Source organism: Ambystoma mexicanum, chromosome 2p, assembly GCF_040938575.1.
Source record: "Ambystoma mexicanum isolate Mex_15411 chromosome 2p, UKY_AmexF1_1, whole genome shotgun sequence".
Classification (NCBI taxonomy): domain Eukaryota; kingdom Metazoa; phylum Chordata; class Amphibia; order Caudata; family Ambystomatidae; genus Ambystoma; species Ambystoma mexicanum.
Genome location: NC_090923.1, coordinates 156,112,352 through 156,130,846, shown reverse-complemented (window position 1 = coordinate 156,130,846; position 18,495 = coordinate 156,112,352). Strand labels below are relative to the sequence as shown.

Genomic DNA, 18,495 nt, shown 5'->3' with positions numbered 1-18,495 from the left:
TAAGAGTGCCCCAGAACCCCCTTTGTGTCTGTCTTAAGGCCTGCCAAGTGCACAGTATGAGTGATAAAACAAGCTGTTTAGTAGGAGTATAATTTCTTTTCTGACATTTTGTCATGAGAAGATGAGCCCTCCAGCACCCACGTGATGGAGTCCGACTGGGCTGGGTCCAATATGGATTAAGGTGGAACATGTATAGGGACGTCCATTCAATGAGCCGCATGGGTTTTTACTATGTTGTTGGGTCATTATGACTGTGTGTACCTTTTAAAAGTTTCTACTTGTAACTCTTTGGCGGAACATTCTTGCAGCAGAGTTATTTGCTGTTGCTCTGATCTGCGTGTGAGATTTAAACTTGTTATCCTTACAAGATCGACTTGGGCCTTTAAGAGTATTCTCTCTGGTGTGAGCGTTTAGGAGTGTGCATTCACCATTGCCCCTTCCTCAATACCGATCAGGAGATGAGGCCCTGTGAACACCTACGCCCCCTGTGAAGCTTGACTGGATTCCTGGAGCCTAGGATGTTACAGAATACACCAGACTGCAACAGGGAAAGCTCAGACCCGAACCAAGGGACTGGAATCCTGACCACATTTGGAATTAACATGAATTTTCCCTTCCTAAAAGCAATGAGACCCACAACCCACCAATTCCAGAGAAATTGGAGGGAATAACGGCAAACAAGCTGTTAATGGACACAAACTGCAGAACAGGGGATTCTCGGGAATACTGCACAAACCTATTTGGAAGCAAAACTCACCAGAGCTTTGACAGAATCCCAAAGAAAATCAAGCACCCTGAGCACTAGCTACCCACACCAGAATGGAGATTGAAATGGGGGTTGGGAAAGATTTCCAGGTGAAGTTGTGGCTCCCGTGGGGAGATTGGTGAAGGGGGACAACTGATGTAAAGGGCCAGTGAGAGCCAAGAGAGACTTAAAAACAGAGAAGACTCAGTTATAAAAAAAAAACAGCAGGTGTAGAGGTGGGAGAAGGGTATTTGCTTGAAATCGGGAGTAGGGGAAGTGGTCCGAGAGACCAGAAAAGCAGTTGGCAGATGGAGATAGTAGCTGGAAGAAGGCACTAGTGTAAGGAGAGAAGTAAGACAAGGAAGCAGTCTAGGGACCGGGAAGGGAGACCAGTAAAACGGAATTGGAGAGGCGAATAAAATCAATAGGATTGTGGAGCGAGCGAAGAATCTGGAGTTAATCATTGACCGAAAAGAGACAACCACATAAACCATTTGGACACTTCGGAATTCTCTGAGGGAGAGAGTTGGAGAAGGCAAGCCTTTAGGACCCACTTAAGGGTAAGGTATAGACCTGGCAATGAGGGTCATCCACTGATGGTCTCCCAATGTTAAGAATCGTTGTGGCGATTAGGGAAGCCTGGGTTAGGGTGACGTGTGCCCCTTGGAGGTCAAGGTAAGCTGCAGGGACTGACACTAATCTGGGAACCTCAATTGATGTGCAATTACATATCCTTTCTAATAAATAAAAACTATTGTCATGAGATTGATTCTTAAAGAAAAGCATCGCACTTGGCTGCAGATGTGAACTTGGTGTCCTTGTAAAACCAATTAGACCATGGATTATGAGTTTGTATGTTGAGGTGGCATTGGTTGGCTTAATGAAGACCACATTTGGATATTCACAAATATCCCGGTGGGGTGGGCAGACCAACTTCAGGTGTGACGCGCACATGTTGTAATGAGCCATTTATCAAAGGGTTGTGTAGAAATGAATGCAGTAAGGGTGGAAATGGAGTAGTCACATTTGCCAGTTCTGTTGTGTTCATACATTAGCACCATGCCGGGGGGTGGCAGCCAATCGGGTGGCTAGGGACGTGGGTTTGAACCGCCATGTAAGCTTCCAGGTAGCATGACAGGACGCTAACCCCTGTTCCAGCCCTTGGAACGGGGGCGTAACGCCATATTAGTGGTCCTCGTCATTCAGACACCTCGGGCAGCTGTCCTCAAAAGCCACCTCCCAATACCAAGCATCGCTCTTGCACGTTTATTCGACAGGATCGTTTTAGGAATGCTTAGAGTTGAAGGTACAATTCTGGCTCCTCACGCTGAACCTTGCTGCAAAGATAAATCTGGAGTCTTGTCTGCCATTAGTCTGGAATTACATTTCCCATTCAATAGTCTTGGCCTTTTTTGTTTCTGGGTAACCAAAGAGGTTCACTTGGTATCAGTCATTGCACTAACAACCAAAGCATCGACAGCCAATCCATCTAAAAAAAAGCATCTAATCAATTTTTTTAGATGGTAAAGGGTTTAGTTTAATAAAAATGGGTTTTAAAGGTTAAAAAATGAGGGGCTGGGGGGCATTAAAAAAATGTTTTTTTTTAGATGGTATGGCATTGGATGCTTTGGCTTTCGATGGAATGACTATAAACCGTTCAGTTCTAATAATTGTTCGCGGAGCCGAATGACCTCTAGTTGGCACACTGATTGATAAAAATTCACATCTGAAAGAGAGAACGTTTGGTGGTGGTATTTGTTTAATTCTGGCTTTTTGGAGCAAATCTATTTGAAAACCCTTTGATGCTAATCGTTCCCAATAAAGAAAATGTTTTCTGCTAAAATGTCGTGCAACTTAAATAGGTTTACAATGATAAAGTCCCCATGATCGTACCTTTTTACGTTTTAAAATGCCGCGTTACTACAAACACTGAAAATGTACTATTGTACACATCTCATACTACAGTATTTCACAAGACTCCAACTAGAATTCTGATATTCTTAAGCTACCTAATATTAAAAGTGATTGTTGTGGTGTAAATGAATGTTTTCATAATTGATGGTCTTGGATTTGGATGATCGACCGGTCTAATTTTATTGGGAAAGTGCTTTTGTATGGGGCTCTGATGAAAATCCCATCCAGCAAACACCTATGTTGACACATTAATTGTGAAGATGACGAATTAATCAAGCTCATCAAATCTGCAATGCTTGCTTGACACAAATGATTTATTCAGCCAAATTAAGTAACGTAGTAAAATTCCATGGCTGAGGGTACAGGTTACTGAAGGAACTATTTCAAGCGGCCGTGGTAAAGGTTCCCATATTACAGATAGACATAGGCGCAAATAGATATACAAACACAGATACATTCACACTGCGCAAATGTCGGGAGTTATTTAATGCTGCGAAGCCGCCGGTATTGATTGTATTTCAAGTCAGCTTTTTATTGCATTACAAGTCAACCCGACACCAGGGATGTAATTTCACCAAAATACCAGGGGTTGCGGAAGTGATATCGCATGACCCTTGACCTCTGATGACATCATTGGAAGTGATGTAATTTGCCCCACCCCAAAGAAAGCCAGCCACTCTAAAAACAAAGAGGCACATGGCATTGGTCACAGCCCAGGAGCTTTAATTTGTTTTTTTTTAATGTTTTATTTTTTTTTTTTTTTTTAGGGATAGCAAGGGAGACTTCAGGGGTCACAAGTGCGACCCCTGAGTACCTCTAAATGACGTCCCTGCCTGATTCATAAATCAGATATGAATAATAGCACCATACGTGGGTATATATGTGAACAATAAGCGCAAATAGGTTAACATCTACATAAGTGACTATGATTGTATCCTTGCCCACTTGGTATATCCCGGACAACATAAACTGGCCACGGCCGCCATTCATTGCAAGGAGCAGCGGGAAGAGCTGTTTGGCGTACTCACGTTTCCCATTACTCCACCCTCTCTCCTCTCAGCCTGTAGCCTCTGCGTCCATTCTCATGCTTCTCGTTTTTCACAGGTGCGGCTTGCTGCAAGTTGGGGACAGGCTGCTTTCAATCAACGGCATCCAAACTGAGGATGGGACCATGGAGGAAGCCAACCAGCTCCTTCGGGACGCGGCCCTTTCCAACAAAGTGACGTTGGAGATCGAGTATGATGTGGCAGGTAAGTGGACTTGCACTCCCTCCGTACATTTCGTGAGCATCAGTTGCATCGGGAGGCTGTGTAGTGTGGCCTGCTCATAAACATGGGTGGTGCTGACTGGATAAGTGTCTGCGGCAGCAAGGTTCACAGTAGCCCCCCTAGGTAATTCCCCTCAAATAGTGATGGACGGCTACACCCCTCCGAGGACATATTGAGGGTTTAAATCTTTTCTGTATGCTCATCATGGTGCCCATAAAGGGTTTAAGTATGTCTTTTCATATGGGGCGTGGGAGCGGGCTTACAATGCGGAAAGACGATTCCTTTCATATGTGTCTTGTAGTGTGTATTCTTGAGTCTTACTGGATATGACAAAAATAAATAATTTAAATAGAAAAAAATGAATAGAACTAGCATAAAATCTAGGAATCTCTAGGACACCCTGTAAATCTTCCTGATCCACTACTGCAGTCCAATTGATCTTTCCTTTGGTTGCATCTGTTCAGTGCCTCATGCCGTGAGAGATCTATATCTAAGCGAAGCACAGGTCCCTGAAGGGGTCCTAATAAACAGGCGCGTCAGTGTCTGGAGTCTGACTCTCTCCTCTCTGGTTATGCATGTCTTCCAGAGTCTGTGATCCCCAGCAGTGGCACCTTCCACGTCAAGCTGCCCAAGAGACGTGGCGTGGAGCTGGGCATCACCATCAGCTGTAAGTATAGCAGTGAGGAGTTTTGTGGGTGTAAGCAGCCACTATGCAGCTGTGAGTGGATTAAGGGACCTGTCAAGGGGGCTGGGGGATTGATACCAACTGGCCTCTTTGTTTATAATCTGGCGGGTGCAAGGGGTTTACTCTTATTCTATTAGTGGTCTGAGGAATACTTGAAAAAAGAAATTGAGATATTCTTTTTATAATCTGTAATCTTCACTGAAGGCTTGTCTAGTGGAAGAAAACAAATCAGGGCACGGATGTTTGTTTTCTAGAGAACTCGGTACACTTGCTCTTTGATTGGATTATCATAGTTATATGCAAAATACGGCTCTTGTATGTATGACCTTTTAGCCAGATATACTGTAGAGAGAGTGGCTAACTTAATGTCTCTGAATGGCATGCCTCCCCCTCCTACCCATTCCACCTGCCTCTGAATGGCACTGTCATAGTGTCCACACCCCCCAAAGCACCATCTCTATCTCACTCCAAGCAATCTCAATATTCTTCTACCAGTGTCTTCATCGGGATCGTTGCTAATCTTCCTGAATCGTCTGCGCTTTGTTTCACTTTTACACAATTAGTGAGGTTTCCCAGAATGCCAGTTGTCTGTATTGCTTCAGTTCCATGGTGCTTTACGTTGCTGCTTTTCAGGACTTCTAGTTGTATGTGCTGCTTCTGTTCCTCTTCCTCAGATGTGCTGCTGTTGGTTTGGCTTCCTGGTTCTGTTTGGTCCTGTTCTATTTCCTTGGTTTTCTTTGCTGCTGCTGGTTGGTTTTCCTGATTATGTATGCTGTTGCTCCTATTCCATGGTTTTGTTTGCTGCTGCTTCTTTTCCTTAGATGTGCTGCTGCTGGTTGGGTTTCCTGATTATGTATGCTGTTGCTCCCATTCCATGGTTTTGTTTGCTGCTGCTTCTTTTCCTTAGATGTGCTGCTGCTGGTTGGGTTTCCTGATGATGTATGCTGTTGCTCCTATTCTATGGTTTTGTTTGCTGCTGCTTCTGTTCCTCAGATGTGCTGCTGCTGCTGGTTTGGCTTCCTAGTTCTGTTTGTTGCTCTTCTATTTCCTTGGTTTTCTTTGCTGCTGCTGGTTGGGTTTCCTGGTCATGTATGATGTTGCACCTATGCCATGGTTTTGTATGCTGCTGTTCTGTTTGCTTGGTTTTCTTTGCTGCTGCTTTTGTTCCTTAGATATGATGTTGCTGGTTGGATTGCCTGATCATGTATTATGTTGCTCCTATGCTTGGCCATGTGCTGTTTGCTCAGGTTTCTTTACTCAGTGGGTGGTCATGTTCTGTGTGTCGTCATCTGTGGGTTCTATATTTTATGGTGGTGCTTGTTACGGCTTGCATGCCCCCTCAGTGTGTGTAGTGCTGTGATCAATAAAGGGAAATGGCTACTAAGCTGTAGGGCCTCCAGTACAGTCTCCACACCAGCATTTTGGATCCATCCTAACATAACACTTCCTCCGTACTTACCTACTTGTGGGGTTGATTATTTGAGTGTGTACTTTTCCTATGTCCTTTTTTTCAGGTGCATATTGTGCAGGTTATCCGAGATCTCAAGTTACCCAGTGCCATGCATTAGAAAGTCACCCCGTCCTGTTGTTTTCCCCATTTGAATTATGGGACTTGTTTTCTCTCCCATTTCGGAAAACAAACTCCCATAATGGCAAGCGAAAACGGGCATGAGTGGCCTTCTCATATATGGCCATGGCAAACTTGAGTGCTGCATTATACATATTGATGGTCTGTGACCAGGCGTGCACCGCATTGCCCCCTGGTCAGCCATGACAGCCAATCACCCCCTCCACCAGCCACCACCCACACCTTTACTTTTCTTGCAGCTTACTTCCGGGCTTCCACATCAGTCCTTCACTCCATTATCAGTGGATTGCCCTTCTAGTTCTCTGCTGCTCCTCCGCAATAGGCTTTTCTGCCATGAAAACAGAAAAGGTACTAGGGCGGGATGCCGCCGAGCATCCCTTGGTTGGTGGCTGTTCTGGAATAGGGTGGGTTATTATTTTTTTTTTTCCTTGATTTATTCAATTTTTGTCTTCCACACAGGCCTGCCCCCAGCCCCACCGCTGGTTGCTAATGCCATCATTGTTCACTGATGGTGGGTAATATGGCACTTCTGTGCCTGGGTGACCCCCTAAAACAGGCTTCCGGGTTCATTAGAGCCTGCATTGCGCAGCATTGTGCAATAATGCTTCATTTCCTGCAGTAGCATCTGTTTTTCATCCTTACATCACAGGGATTGTGCCCCTGCATGTGACTTTGGATATTATTTACCAGCGTTGAATAGAAATCTTAACTGCTGATGAGAAATGTTGGCACCTCATTGGTGCTCCTGTTGTGAGACCAAGAAGCAGTTTGACCCAGGCGTTAAATGTTCTGAACTTTTGGAAGTCTTAGAGGGGCTGGTGTGACATGGTGTCATAGGAGTTCTCTATAAACAAAGGCAGTATGTCATCAAGTAATACCTAATCATACATTCACATACAAATTACACTATTTTATTGCATTGCAAACATATATATATATGCCCAATATCACAATTGATAAGAACATGTATACAACAGTACACCAATATACTTTTAGAAAGGTCCACACGTCTATCTACACTTGTAAAAGGAGATAATCCAATCTAAAACTAGATACTTTCAATAATGGCCTAACCCTCTGTCATGAAACCCATCAAGATCAGGCGTACATTAGAACATTGCATTTCAATTCTCATCTATGTAATGGACTTCACGCCTAAACCCAACATGTTTCTGTCATACCCAACAAATAGTTGACATTCTTCAGGGGTGAAAACGCACAGTTCTTATCTCCTCAACTCCTTCGTTACCCACCCGATGGGAAACCAATGGACAGAAGTATAATCCTTCAGATGTGTTCTTCTCATGTGTTCGACATATATTAAATGTATGTGGTGTAATTTGTATGTGAATGTATGATTAGGTACTACTTGATGACTTACTGCAGTTTTTGTTTATAGCACATTGATTACCCTGAAGGTAGGCACTGTCTTCACACCTTGAATATTTGAGGGTGCCCGTTTAAAGTTGAGACATAGGAATTCTCCGCAGCTCAACAAGCAGTATTGACATCTGTCACTTCATATGTCCAGAAAGGGCTTCCTCAACTGGACAATCTCTTGTATAAAGAAATATTTCCTTTTCCTTTTCCTGTTCAGTAGAGCACCAACACTATATGCTTTCCTGTGAAGCCTTTTTCCTTCCCTCTATAAACTGGGCTGCCATTGACTTCCATTTATCGTGGACGGAGTCCACCCACTGTTCTCAGAAGGTGGACTCGGTTCCCCCCAGCTGAAATGAGAAACATTGAATGTCCTATTTGAATTTATGAATTAAATCCGACCTCGGATGCAACCACAGTGGTCGGGCTTGCAGACCAGCACTTCAGCACTGCAGTATTTAACCTGATGAAAAATAACAAACAACTAAAGGTGAAATGTCCCATTTCGGCACTGCAAGTCCCAGGGAAAACGTTTGTATTGGTTGGAAACAAGCACACCTTTTAACGTTTTCAAATACACTATTGGAAGAAAATATCCTCTCTTGGTTTTGTGTGTGTTGATTTTATGAAAGGCAAATGCCATTTGTCATGTGCAATTTGGGTGGTTATGCAAAGCCAATGTAATGAAAAGTGCATATTTCACCATGATATGCTCATTTCTGGCAACGTCACATCCCACTGCGTTTGTTGATGAGTCCCCCACTTTAATTTTTAGGACTTGACCCCTGACAGGGACCAATGGAGAACAATGAATCCAAGTGCTAGATTACCAGTATCCTGATCATGGAGGAGGCATGGACAGTTTGGTCGGTCTTTAGGAAGACCAGGCATACTTGCTGTGATAGGCCACATGTTTTGTTTCTTACGGATTGATGCCACTTTGATGTTTTGGGATTAGTGAGAGAACACAGGCAGTGTATTTGCTCTTGATAAAAGGGTCTCTATTGGCACTGCCCATCTTTTGAAGAAAAGGTTAAGAGGTTATATATTTCTATAGTAATGTGCTGGAAGTTTGCAGTTTCATCTGTGGCATACTATAACCTGAGCCAACCTAGCATACTTTGACAGAGTACAATTTGAGCGTTCAGCCTCGCTACCAAATATGAACAGTATCTTTTTATGAATACCTTGTATTGCCTTGGTTTGACTTTTATATACTGGTGCTAATGGTATCTTGCAGAGCCTTTAAACCACCCAAATATCCTCGTCACTTGCAGACCAGCTTCCATTCTGACAATTGGCAACTATTGGTTAATGAGCTGTCCCACTAGCTGCTACTTGAGTTGGAGTCTTTTGGCACCCAATTCAAGTTGGGTGCCAAAGGACACCCAAATCCTTAAGACCTTCCTCTTTTCCTCCTCCTTCCCTTCTTTAATCCCACAGTTACTGAATCAGTATCCTGGGCCCTTATGCATCCTCGGAGCCCTGACCACCCACACTAATTCTGCCCAGCTCCTGTCTATCCACAGCACTTGCATCTGCACGCCCTCCGCTCTGAAGGTTCGCACCAATCCGGTAGCACTCAATATTCCTAGCACTTCATCTGTGGCTCACCCATGAGCTCGGATTCCCCAGCACTTACCCCCTCTTCCCTCTTGCTGCACTTGCCCGTTCTGAATACTCTCAATGCATCATAGGATTCTTCTCTCTCTCCCCCCACTGCTCTCAAATATTGTGTTGTAATGTATTTCCCAACTTTGCTCCCTACCTGCCCTGTGGGCTCTTTGAAACTGTATGTTCTTAGTGTATAAGCGCCTAACAACCAAATAAATAAATAAGTAAGGAAATGGCATGGGCGGGTGGAAGGGTGCATTTGACAGCAGGGGGGCCCTTTTCTTCTATGAGTCACAGCAGCAGCATGATGGCCGTTGTACCTACAGATGTAGAAAATGTGGCCGCAAGATTTGCCCATGACTACAACTCTATCATAAGTGTGATGGTTCCAGACCACCTGTAAAACGTTACAAGGGTTCGTTCATACGGTGACTTATTTTCGGTAGGCGGTGTAATTCATTTCTATTCAGTGAATGTTCAATTTAGTTAAATTGTTACATGAAAAAACAGCCTCCGCAATGTTATAACAAATTAGAATTTGGCATATGCATAAAACGAGGAGTGCTCTTAATGAGGTGAGAAGTACTGCTACACGTTAACACATTAAGAGGATGCACACGTTGCCAGCCAATTCATTTCACTGTGCTCGTTATTTACTGTCAGATGCTGGAACCTATGGCGGATGGCAAGACTTGCCGTTATTGACTCTCCTCCGTGTGAATCGGGACATTTGCTACTAAATGTACTAATGCTGTGCCCTTCTTACCGCCTCCCATGGTCGTGTCTGTTGCCAGAGCGTCCTAGAAAAGTGTGTACCATTACTGACTGCATCAGGGTGCATATGATCATAGCTGACCCTCTCTCAATGGCGCAGTGTGTGGACAGGCGAGTTCGGAAATTGGCACTTTTTTTTTTTTTTTACTTTTATTTACGAGTTAACAAAATAACACATGTTCATACTACCAGACAGACAAGATAATATATAAATCAAATTAACAATACAACTATATACATTGGAGGATATAATTAATCATCTTCTCCCAACTGATTCCGCAACACCTCCCTACTCACCCCTCCCAAATACCCACCCCTACAGATACACTTCCTAAAATTACCAAGTTTAGTACAATGATAGAAATTTTCCCCAGATTTTTTTCAATCAAACCTTTTTTCCCCACTCTTGTACAGTACCTTCTCCATTTCTGATAACACATGCATGTCTGTTGTCCATGCCTCAATTTTCAGAGTTAAAGCAGATTTCCAATTGCTCATAATTATGATAATGTGTACACAGACATTACAGGATAAGGTGTCTATGTCCACTCCCATTGCACTTGTACGCCTGGAATCAGGCAGGCAACATCACAGTGTTGATGCCTTTAAATGGAACATGTGATACTGATCTGGTACAATGCATTAGCTTTCCACGACCCATAAACTTCAGCAGATGTACCCAGTGTGAGATGACATTCCTCTGGTGTCACTGGGTTTTCTCATCCGCTGGGACACTGGACTGTCCTCTGTGGCCACCCGGCTGTAATAAGAGTCTGGAAGGGGGTTGTGCAAGTTCCGACCACCAATGGGATGCGTAGCACAATGGAATGGGAAGCTGCTGGCGAGCTGAGTGCACGCAGACTGTGGTGTGACCTCTACTCATTCAGCCATCTTGAAGGTTGACCCCCTCCCCCAGTCTTAGCTAATTGCCCCCCACAGGCCTGCGATCTGACAGCATGATGAATTCCCTGCTCCGGAGGCTGGAAGTGATCTGGTGAACCCGAACCAATGACTTCACACACGATCTCTTCTAAGCCACAGGACATCACTGTAATATAGACAGACAATATTATTTCATCTCAAAATAGGAGTCCTTTGGTGACTATTCTTTTACGTTTCCCCTTTAAACTGCATCGACTTGTTTCTTCCGTCAGGGAAGGCGCTCCCTGGAACCAGTGTATCCATACAACGTGGCACAAGGGCGACCTATGCAACTGGCCGGTTTTCCTTAAATAGTGGCATCAAAAGGTCTGTCTGTAAAAGTATGAAACTTCTGTTCAGTGCATTACCTCGATGGCTAATTTTACCAACACTATCTCAGTTGGTGCTGCATCAGTGGGGTAGACCACCAACCCACCAAACAACATTTTACCCTTTCTAGCCCCCCCTTCTCTCTTATACAATACTTGCCAAGCCAATACTTTTTTTTTGTGCTCTATATTTGTCTATTCGATATATTGCACTCTTTCCTTTGAGCTACTTTACTCGATTACGTGCATGTCTGTTTCTGTGGCTTGTTCTTCTTAATGCTTCTCTACTGCTGGTAATGTGGAATTTGTTGGATACCCAAGGTTCTCCAGCATGGGGTCTGGCATGGATTCACATGCTCATGAATATTCCCCGTCGTCAGGCTGGGAATCCTCGGTAAAGAAAAAACCAATATCGGTTTCGTTTCTGATCTGTCTTTCGTAGTAGTAACCAATCACTGGTCTCTGCGTCATACTGACCACAGCCAATGACTGCCCTCTACCTAAGCACCGCCTCTGGCAGCCATCTTCAGATTTTTACCGCATGTTCATGTGTTGGGATCCTCGTGCTATTGCTCTCGAGCGTTAGTGCTATTTTTTCACGTTTTTTCTCAAAAACTGTTTTTTCGGTCAAAAGAGCCTCAAGCTCCACCGACTCTCCATCCGATCAACGGGGACCCGTGTCGGATTCGTCTGCGCCCCTCAAGGGTGAAGATTTCGTCGAGCTACGCTTTTGGAGGACTCCAGAAGTTTCTCAGGCCCGGACCTGGCCCAGGAGAAGGGAAGCTCGACGCCCGGAAAGCTGTTCAGGGTCTGCCCTGGATGCCAGATGCAGAACGTCTTTAAGGAGGACGAACACTCCTTTTGTCTCTACTGCTTACATGAGGACAAGACGCACGTGGAGAAGGACTGTGCGTTTTGCGGCAATATGTCGGAGTGGACCATGAAGGACCGCCATCAACGTCTCGCCAACTGGCTGGAAGGTAAGAGCCCGTCTGGCGAGAAGAAGAGGAAGAAATCCGAGCGGTCTTCTAAGACCTTTGAGGACGCCCCGGCGACGGGGGACCAACACAAGGCCAAGCACCGCGAGTCCGCTGGCACCGGGAGCGCCGAACGGTCGGGCTGTACGGGCGCCAGGCAGGGCGCACCCTCCCCGGCACCTTCAGCCACGAGCCAACGCTCTGGGCCGGGTAAGAGGAAGGGCGAGCACCCGGCGAAGCTCCTGGAGAGGCCCCGGTCGAGCTCGAAGGCCCCATCGGAGGGGGAGCGAGGCAGTGTCCCCCCCCCTCAAGGATAAGGCGGTGAGCGCACCTAAGGTGGTGAAGGCCTTAATCCATCCGGCCAAGCACTCTATCGAAACTGTCGCGGCGGCCCTGGCTCAGCCTGTGGAGGCTACACCAGTGGTGGCGACCTCGGGGCTCAGAGTCTCCCTGCCACCTCGGAGGGAGTCCTCTTTTGTGCCCATCGATAGGACCCCTGTGAAATCCCCGGCGGGGAAGAAAAAGGGGGGGCAGGGCGTTGTCGTAGATTCGGCTTCAACCTCGGAGGAGGAGCTGATCGAGGTCTTAAGCCACGGCCGGGTGCCGACGGGGCCCCCGGTCGCCCGTCGGATTCCCCTCTGCCGGCGCCGCAAGACAACTCAGCGGCCATTTTGTGGGCTATACAGTCCTTATGCTCAGAGATAAGGACGAGACTGCCTTTGCCGACGGAGGAACCTCTCCCGTCGGGGGATCCTGAACCGGGACCTTCTGGTGTGCCCCGCCCAAGGATTCACCCGTCGCGCCCCGTCCAGCCCTCCCCCCCTTCCACCCGAGGGGATGATACGGGGACTGACACGGCAGCGACGGGTACGGACGACGAGGTATACGACGAGGATCTACCGTCGTCACCTCCCACCAGGGCTTCTCCGCCCGACGAGATTGGATCGTTCCACTCCATGATCGCCAGGGCATCCGAGCTTTTCCAACTCTGCCCTGAGGAGAAGAAAAAGGAAGGATTCCTTTATCAACGGCGCGAGGCCAAGAGGAAGACGGTCCTCGCGGTGCCTCTACTGGACGACATTTGGGATGAGGGCCTCGCCCTCCTCAAGAACCCTTCCACGACGCCAGCTAGAAGAGACCGGTACGAGAAGAAGTACCGGGTCCCGGACGCGGCCCCCCTGTGCCTCCGGGCGCAGCCTACCCCGGACTCCGTCGTCTCCGTGGCGGCCAGGAAGAAAGCGGGGGGGGGTGCGGCCTCCACATCGACTTCCCCACCGGACGGCGAGGGAAAGAAATTGGACGCTATGGGATGCAGGGTCATCTCGTCTGCAGCGACGACGATTAAAGCGGCCAACGCCTTGGCTATCGTGGCCTGCTATGACAGGGAGCTATGGTACAAACTGGCTCCCCTGCTGGACTTCCTACCGGACGACAAGAGGGCGGATGCCCTGGAGATCCTACAGGAAGGTGAGGTGGCGTCGGACCACGCCATCACTATTGCGACGGACATCGCCGACACTGGGTTTCGCCAGTTGGGCAATGCATGTGCCTTAGGCGGCGTGGATGGCTCAAGGCTACGGACTTCCGTCAAGACGTACAGACCAGAGTCCTGGACATGCCGTTCGATGGGAACAACCTGTTTGGGAAAACAGTGGACGATTCCCTTCAGGCCATTAAAGCGGACACTGAGACGACCCGGGCCCTTGGGGTTCTGCAGCAATGACGGACGCCCTTTCGGAGCAGCGGCGGTTTCTCCACCTACCGTCAAGCGGCCCGCTCATCGTCTCAGGAGGCCTACAGAGGACGAGGCAAGTCTGGCGGACCCCGCCGTCGTCGCCAAGGAGGTCAAGGCGGCAAAGCCTCGTCGAAACAGGATTGAACCGACCGTGGGGTCGGGCCCCCACCGATGCACCCCGGTGGGAGGACGGCTGGCGAGCTTCGTCAGCGTGTGGGAGTCCATCTCCACCGACCGTTGGGTGCTGGACGCCTTAGCCCGGGGCCACGCGCTCGAGTTTCAAAGAAGGTGCCTGCGCGTCACCCCCGTGACCAGGAAAGAGCTTCACGTCCCTCAGCTTCTCCTGGAGGTAAGGGCGATGCTCAGGAAGGGCGCCATCGAACTCGTCCCAAAGAGGCTTCGGGGCTCCGGGGTTTACTCGAGATACTTCCTCGTGAAGAAGAAGACGGGAGGATGGCGCCCCATCCTAGACCTGCGACGTCTGAACAAGTTCATCAAGGCGCAGAAGTTCCGGATGGTCACCCTCCAGCACGTCCTGGGTCAGCTGGAGGAAGGAGACTTCCTGTCGTTGGATTTGGAGGATGCCTACTTCCATATTCCCATCCTAAAGGGGCACCGAAAATTCCTCAGGTTTGTGGTCCAAGGGCGTCACTAACAGTTCAAAGCCCTCCCCTTCGGACTACGGTCGGCACCCAGGGTATTCACCAAGTGCCTTGCACCGGTGGCGGCGCAGCTGCGCCGCGAGGGGATCCACGTCTACCCCTACCTGGACGACTGGCTCATCCGAGCCAAGACGAGGGAGCTCGCCGTGGAGCACACGGCAAGGACCGTCCAACTTCTCACGGACCTGGGATTCTCCGTGAACTACGCCAAGTCCCACCTGGTACCCGCGCAAAACTCACTGTTTCTGGGAGCGAAGCTCGACACAGTGTCCCTTCTGGCCTCCCCGTCGGAGGAAAGGACCAGGTCCATCCTGGGCAAGGTACAGCGGATGTTGGCTTCCGACGCGGCCAAGGTGAGGTCCATCAACTCCCTCCTCGGAATGATGTCTTCTTGGATCTACCTCATTCCCATGTGCAGGCGTTCCTGGACGCGCGCTGGATCCAAACGACGGGCGGCTTCGAGGAGAGGATCACACTCGATGAGAGTTTCCGCCGAGCGGTCCGGTGGTGGGGCACCCGCGCGCATCTGACGGCGGGCATGGACTTCCAGACCCCAGACCACCAGGAGACGGGGACCACGGATGCCTCCCTGGAAAGGTGGGGAGCGCACACCGAAAATCTGCACGCGAGAGGCCTTTGGCTCCCGACGGAGAAGTCCCTCCATATCAACGTCCTGGAGCTCCGTGCAGTGTTCTGGGCCCTCAGGTCCTTCCTTCCGTCCCTCAAGGGCAAGGCGGTGAGGATCTTCACTGACAACACCACCACCATGTTTTACATCAGAAACAGGGCGGAACCAGGTCCCCAGCACTGTCCAAGGAGGCGCAGGACCTGTGGCATTGGGCTGTCGCCCAAAGGATGTTTCTGGTGCCGTTTCGTCTGGCACGGATAAAAAACACCATCGCCGACTCACTCAGCAGGGAGCTGTGCTCGTGCCACGAGTGGGAACTACGGCAGGATCTAGTGGATCGCCTCTTCCGACGGTGGGGCACACCCCAGATCGACCTGTTCGCGACGGCGACGAACTCCAAGTGCCGGAGGTTCGCCAGCAGGTTTCCCCAGGCGAGGAGCATGGGCGATGGTTTCTCGTTCCCCTGGGAGGGCCTGTTCCTCTACGCGTTCCCTCCTTTGCCACTGCTAATCCGGCTCGTCAACCAGCTCAAGAGGTCACGGTGCAGGATGATCCTCGTCGCACCTGCGTGGCCGAGGCAGATATGGTTCCCGGACCTTCTGGACTTGTCAGCGTCCCCGCCAATCAAGCTGCCGGTGGACGCGGATCTACTCTCCAGGGAAGGAGGCGCCATCCTCCACCACGACCCGAAATCGCTGAACTTGCAGGCCTGGCTCCTGCAGCGCTAGAGTTTGGAGGATACGACATACCGGCCGACTGCAGAGAGGTTCTTGCAAGGCCAGGGCGTCCTCGACTCTTAAATGCTACGGACACAAATGGAAGAGGTTCTCTGTCTGGTGCCACGCACAGAAGATTAACCCTCTACGGATTACGGCTCCTCAGGTACTGCCGTACCTGCTGACGCTGGCCAAAGCTGGTCTGGCACACGCGTCCATCAAGATTCATCTTGCTGCGATCTCCCGATACACCAGAACCACGGGGCGGACGTCCTTGTGGTCTCATCATCTGGTGAAAGAGTTCATGAAGGGACTGTTCAGATCGTTCCCGCCGGTGAAGGCTCCGGCCCCGGCGTGGGAGCTTAACGTGGTGCTGACAAAGCTCATGGGACCTCCGTTCGAGCCTCTGCACTCGGCCCCATTGAAGTTTCTGTCGTGGAAAACAGCGTTTCTTGTGGCCATCACCTCCGCACGACGGGTGGGAGAGATCCAGGCCCTTTCCTGCAAGGCCCCGTACTTGACTTTTCACGACACGAGGGTAGTGCTCAGGACGCACCCCTCCTTCATGCCCAAGGTGCCGTCGGACTTCCATCTCAACGAACCCTTGGTGTTGCCTGTGTTCTTCCCGTCGCCTTCGTCGCCGGCTGAGAGGACTTTGCACTCGCTGGATGTGGCTAGAGCGCTGAAGTTCTACGTGGACCGCACGAAGTGTTTTCGGAAGACGTCACAACTCTTTGTGAACTTTGGACCTGTCAATCAGGGGAAGGCTCTCTCGAAGGCTTCCATTTCCAGATGGCTCTCCGGCTGTATCATGTACTGTCATCGGTTGGCAAACCGACCGCTGCCTGGCCGTCCGAGAGCCCATTCCACCAGAGCGATCGCAGCTACCACGGCGTTCCTTTCTGGTGTGCCCCTGCTGGACATATGTAGGGCTGCTACGTGGAGGTCGACGCACACCTTCACGAAATTCTACTGCGTCGATCGGGATTCCAGGGAGGAGTCAAGGGTCGGCCAAGCAGTGCTGCGCAACCTGTTTGCCTAAGGTGAGCCTGGTGAGGAGGTAAGATGCTTAATGTTGAGTTTGATGTGATGCTTAATGTTGAGCCTTTGCCACCTCCCGTGGTTGTGCATGTGTGTACTGCTATGTATTCTTTATTCATGAGCATGTGAATCCATGCCAGACCCCATGCTGGAGAAGGAACAAGTTACTTACCTGTAACTGTTGTTCTCCAGCATGGGTCTGGCATGGATTCACATGCGAACCCTCCCGCCTACCCCTCTGCGGCTCTTCACTTGGTCATACTGCCACTTCACGTGCTTCCAAATCTGAAGATGGCTGCCAGAGGCGGTGCTTAGGTAGAGGGCAGTCATTGGCTGTGGTCAGTATGACGCAGAGATCAGTGATTGGTTACTACTACGAAAGACAGATCAGAAACGAAACTGATACTGGTTTTTTCTTTACCGAGGATTCCCAGCCTGACGACGGGGAATATTCATGAGCATGTGAATCCATGCCAGACCCATGCTGGAGAACAACAGTTACAGGTAAGTAACTTGTTCCATGTGTCAAGCAAGTAAATTCTGGCATCCTGTCTCAACACTGGGCCCTCAAACCAGGAGACCATCTTTAAGTTAGGCATATGGCTTATGCTGTATACTAAATGGTGCCTTGCACATCACCAGGCCACCCTTTTGGGATTTACATATGGATGTGCAAGATCTTAGCATCTTCCTAATGAGGTGCTGCCATTTTTGTACAGTTTCCTCAACGGGGCACATTGTTGTGCACACTTGGAATGCCTACTTGACTAGGCAGTATCTTGAGTCTAGCACAGCCATTGAGTTCAATACTACCTCTCCCAGATTTGTACCCCCAATGGGTTTAAAGTCTGATTTATCTGCTGCACTAAACTCTACATCCCACACTCTCCCCAATGTGATACCCCCTTGCTTAATTGCAATATGAAAGGTGGCCCAGCCAGTGCCGTAAACCCCGCACCCTTAATTTGATACCCACCTACCTAAGCACACCCCTGGCATGGGACAGCAGTCTAGCAATGCCCTGAACAAAAGTGCTGATCCATTTCAAATAACTGCTAGTATTATCTTTAGACAACTGTGAGGAATTGGTTCATCCGCATGGTGGGTGTTCGCTCGTCTGGGCTTTTTAAAATGTTTAATTAAATGGAATGATAGTAGACCAAACTTAGGTAAATGTGTGGGGCTAATCCACACACATTTTCCTTTGCTCACCCCATGACAAAATCACAGACCTGTGTACTCCGGGATGGACTACGCCTACAGGCACCGTCCACTCCTGTCATATTCAGTTGGAATGTGACAGTGGAGGAGTGCACAATGTCATCCTCTAGAAGGGGATGGGCCAACCTTACCCCTGCTATGGTCAACCTGATTAACTGACAAAGGCTCCATGGATCCTCCCTGCTCTTTTGTTAGGCACTACAATTGGTGGCATCAATTATCATAGCAACAGGGAGTATTTCAATCTGTATTCCTCCAAAAAAACAAACAAAAATAACAAGGCCAAAAATAACAAAT

The 18,495-nt window shown here is 48.8% G+C and overlaps 1 protein-coding gene across 5 annotated transcripts in view; it reads left to right on the top strand.

Annotated features, from left to right (window-relative positions):
* Window positions 1-18,495, top strand: part of GRIP2 (glutamate receptor interacting protein 2) — a 1,278,809-nt gene that overhangs the window by 1,116,620 nt on the left and 143,694 nt on the right. For all 5 annotated transcript variants that reach the window (XM_069643409.1, XM_069643410.1, XM_069643412.1 and 2 more), the window contains exons 13-14: window positions 3,764-3,909; window positions 4,514-4,594. In XM_069643409.1, the coding sequence (XP_069499510.1) occupies window positions 3,764-3,909; window positions 4,514-4,594 (227 nt within the window). The remainder of the gene's footprint in view (window positions 1-3,763; window positions 3,910-4,513; window positions 4,595-18,495) is intronic.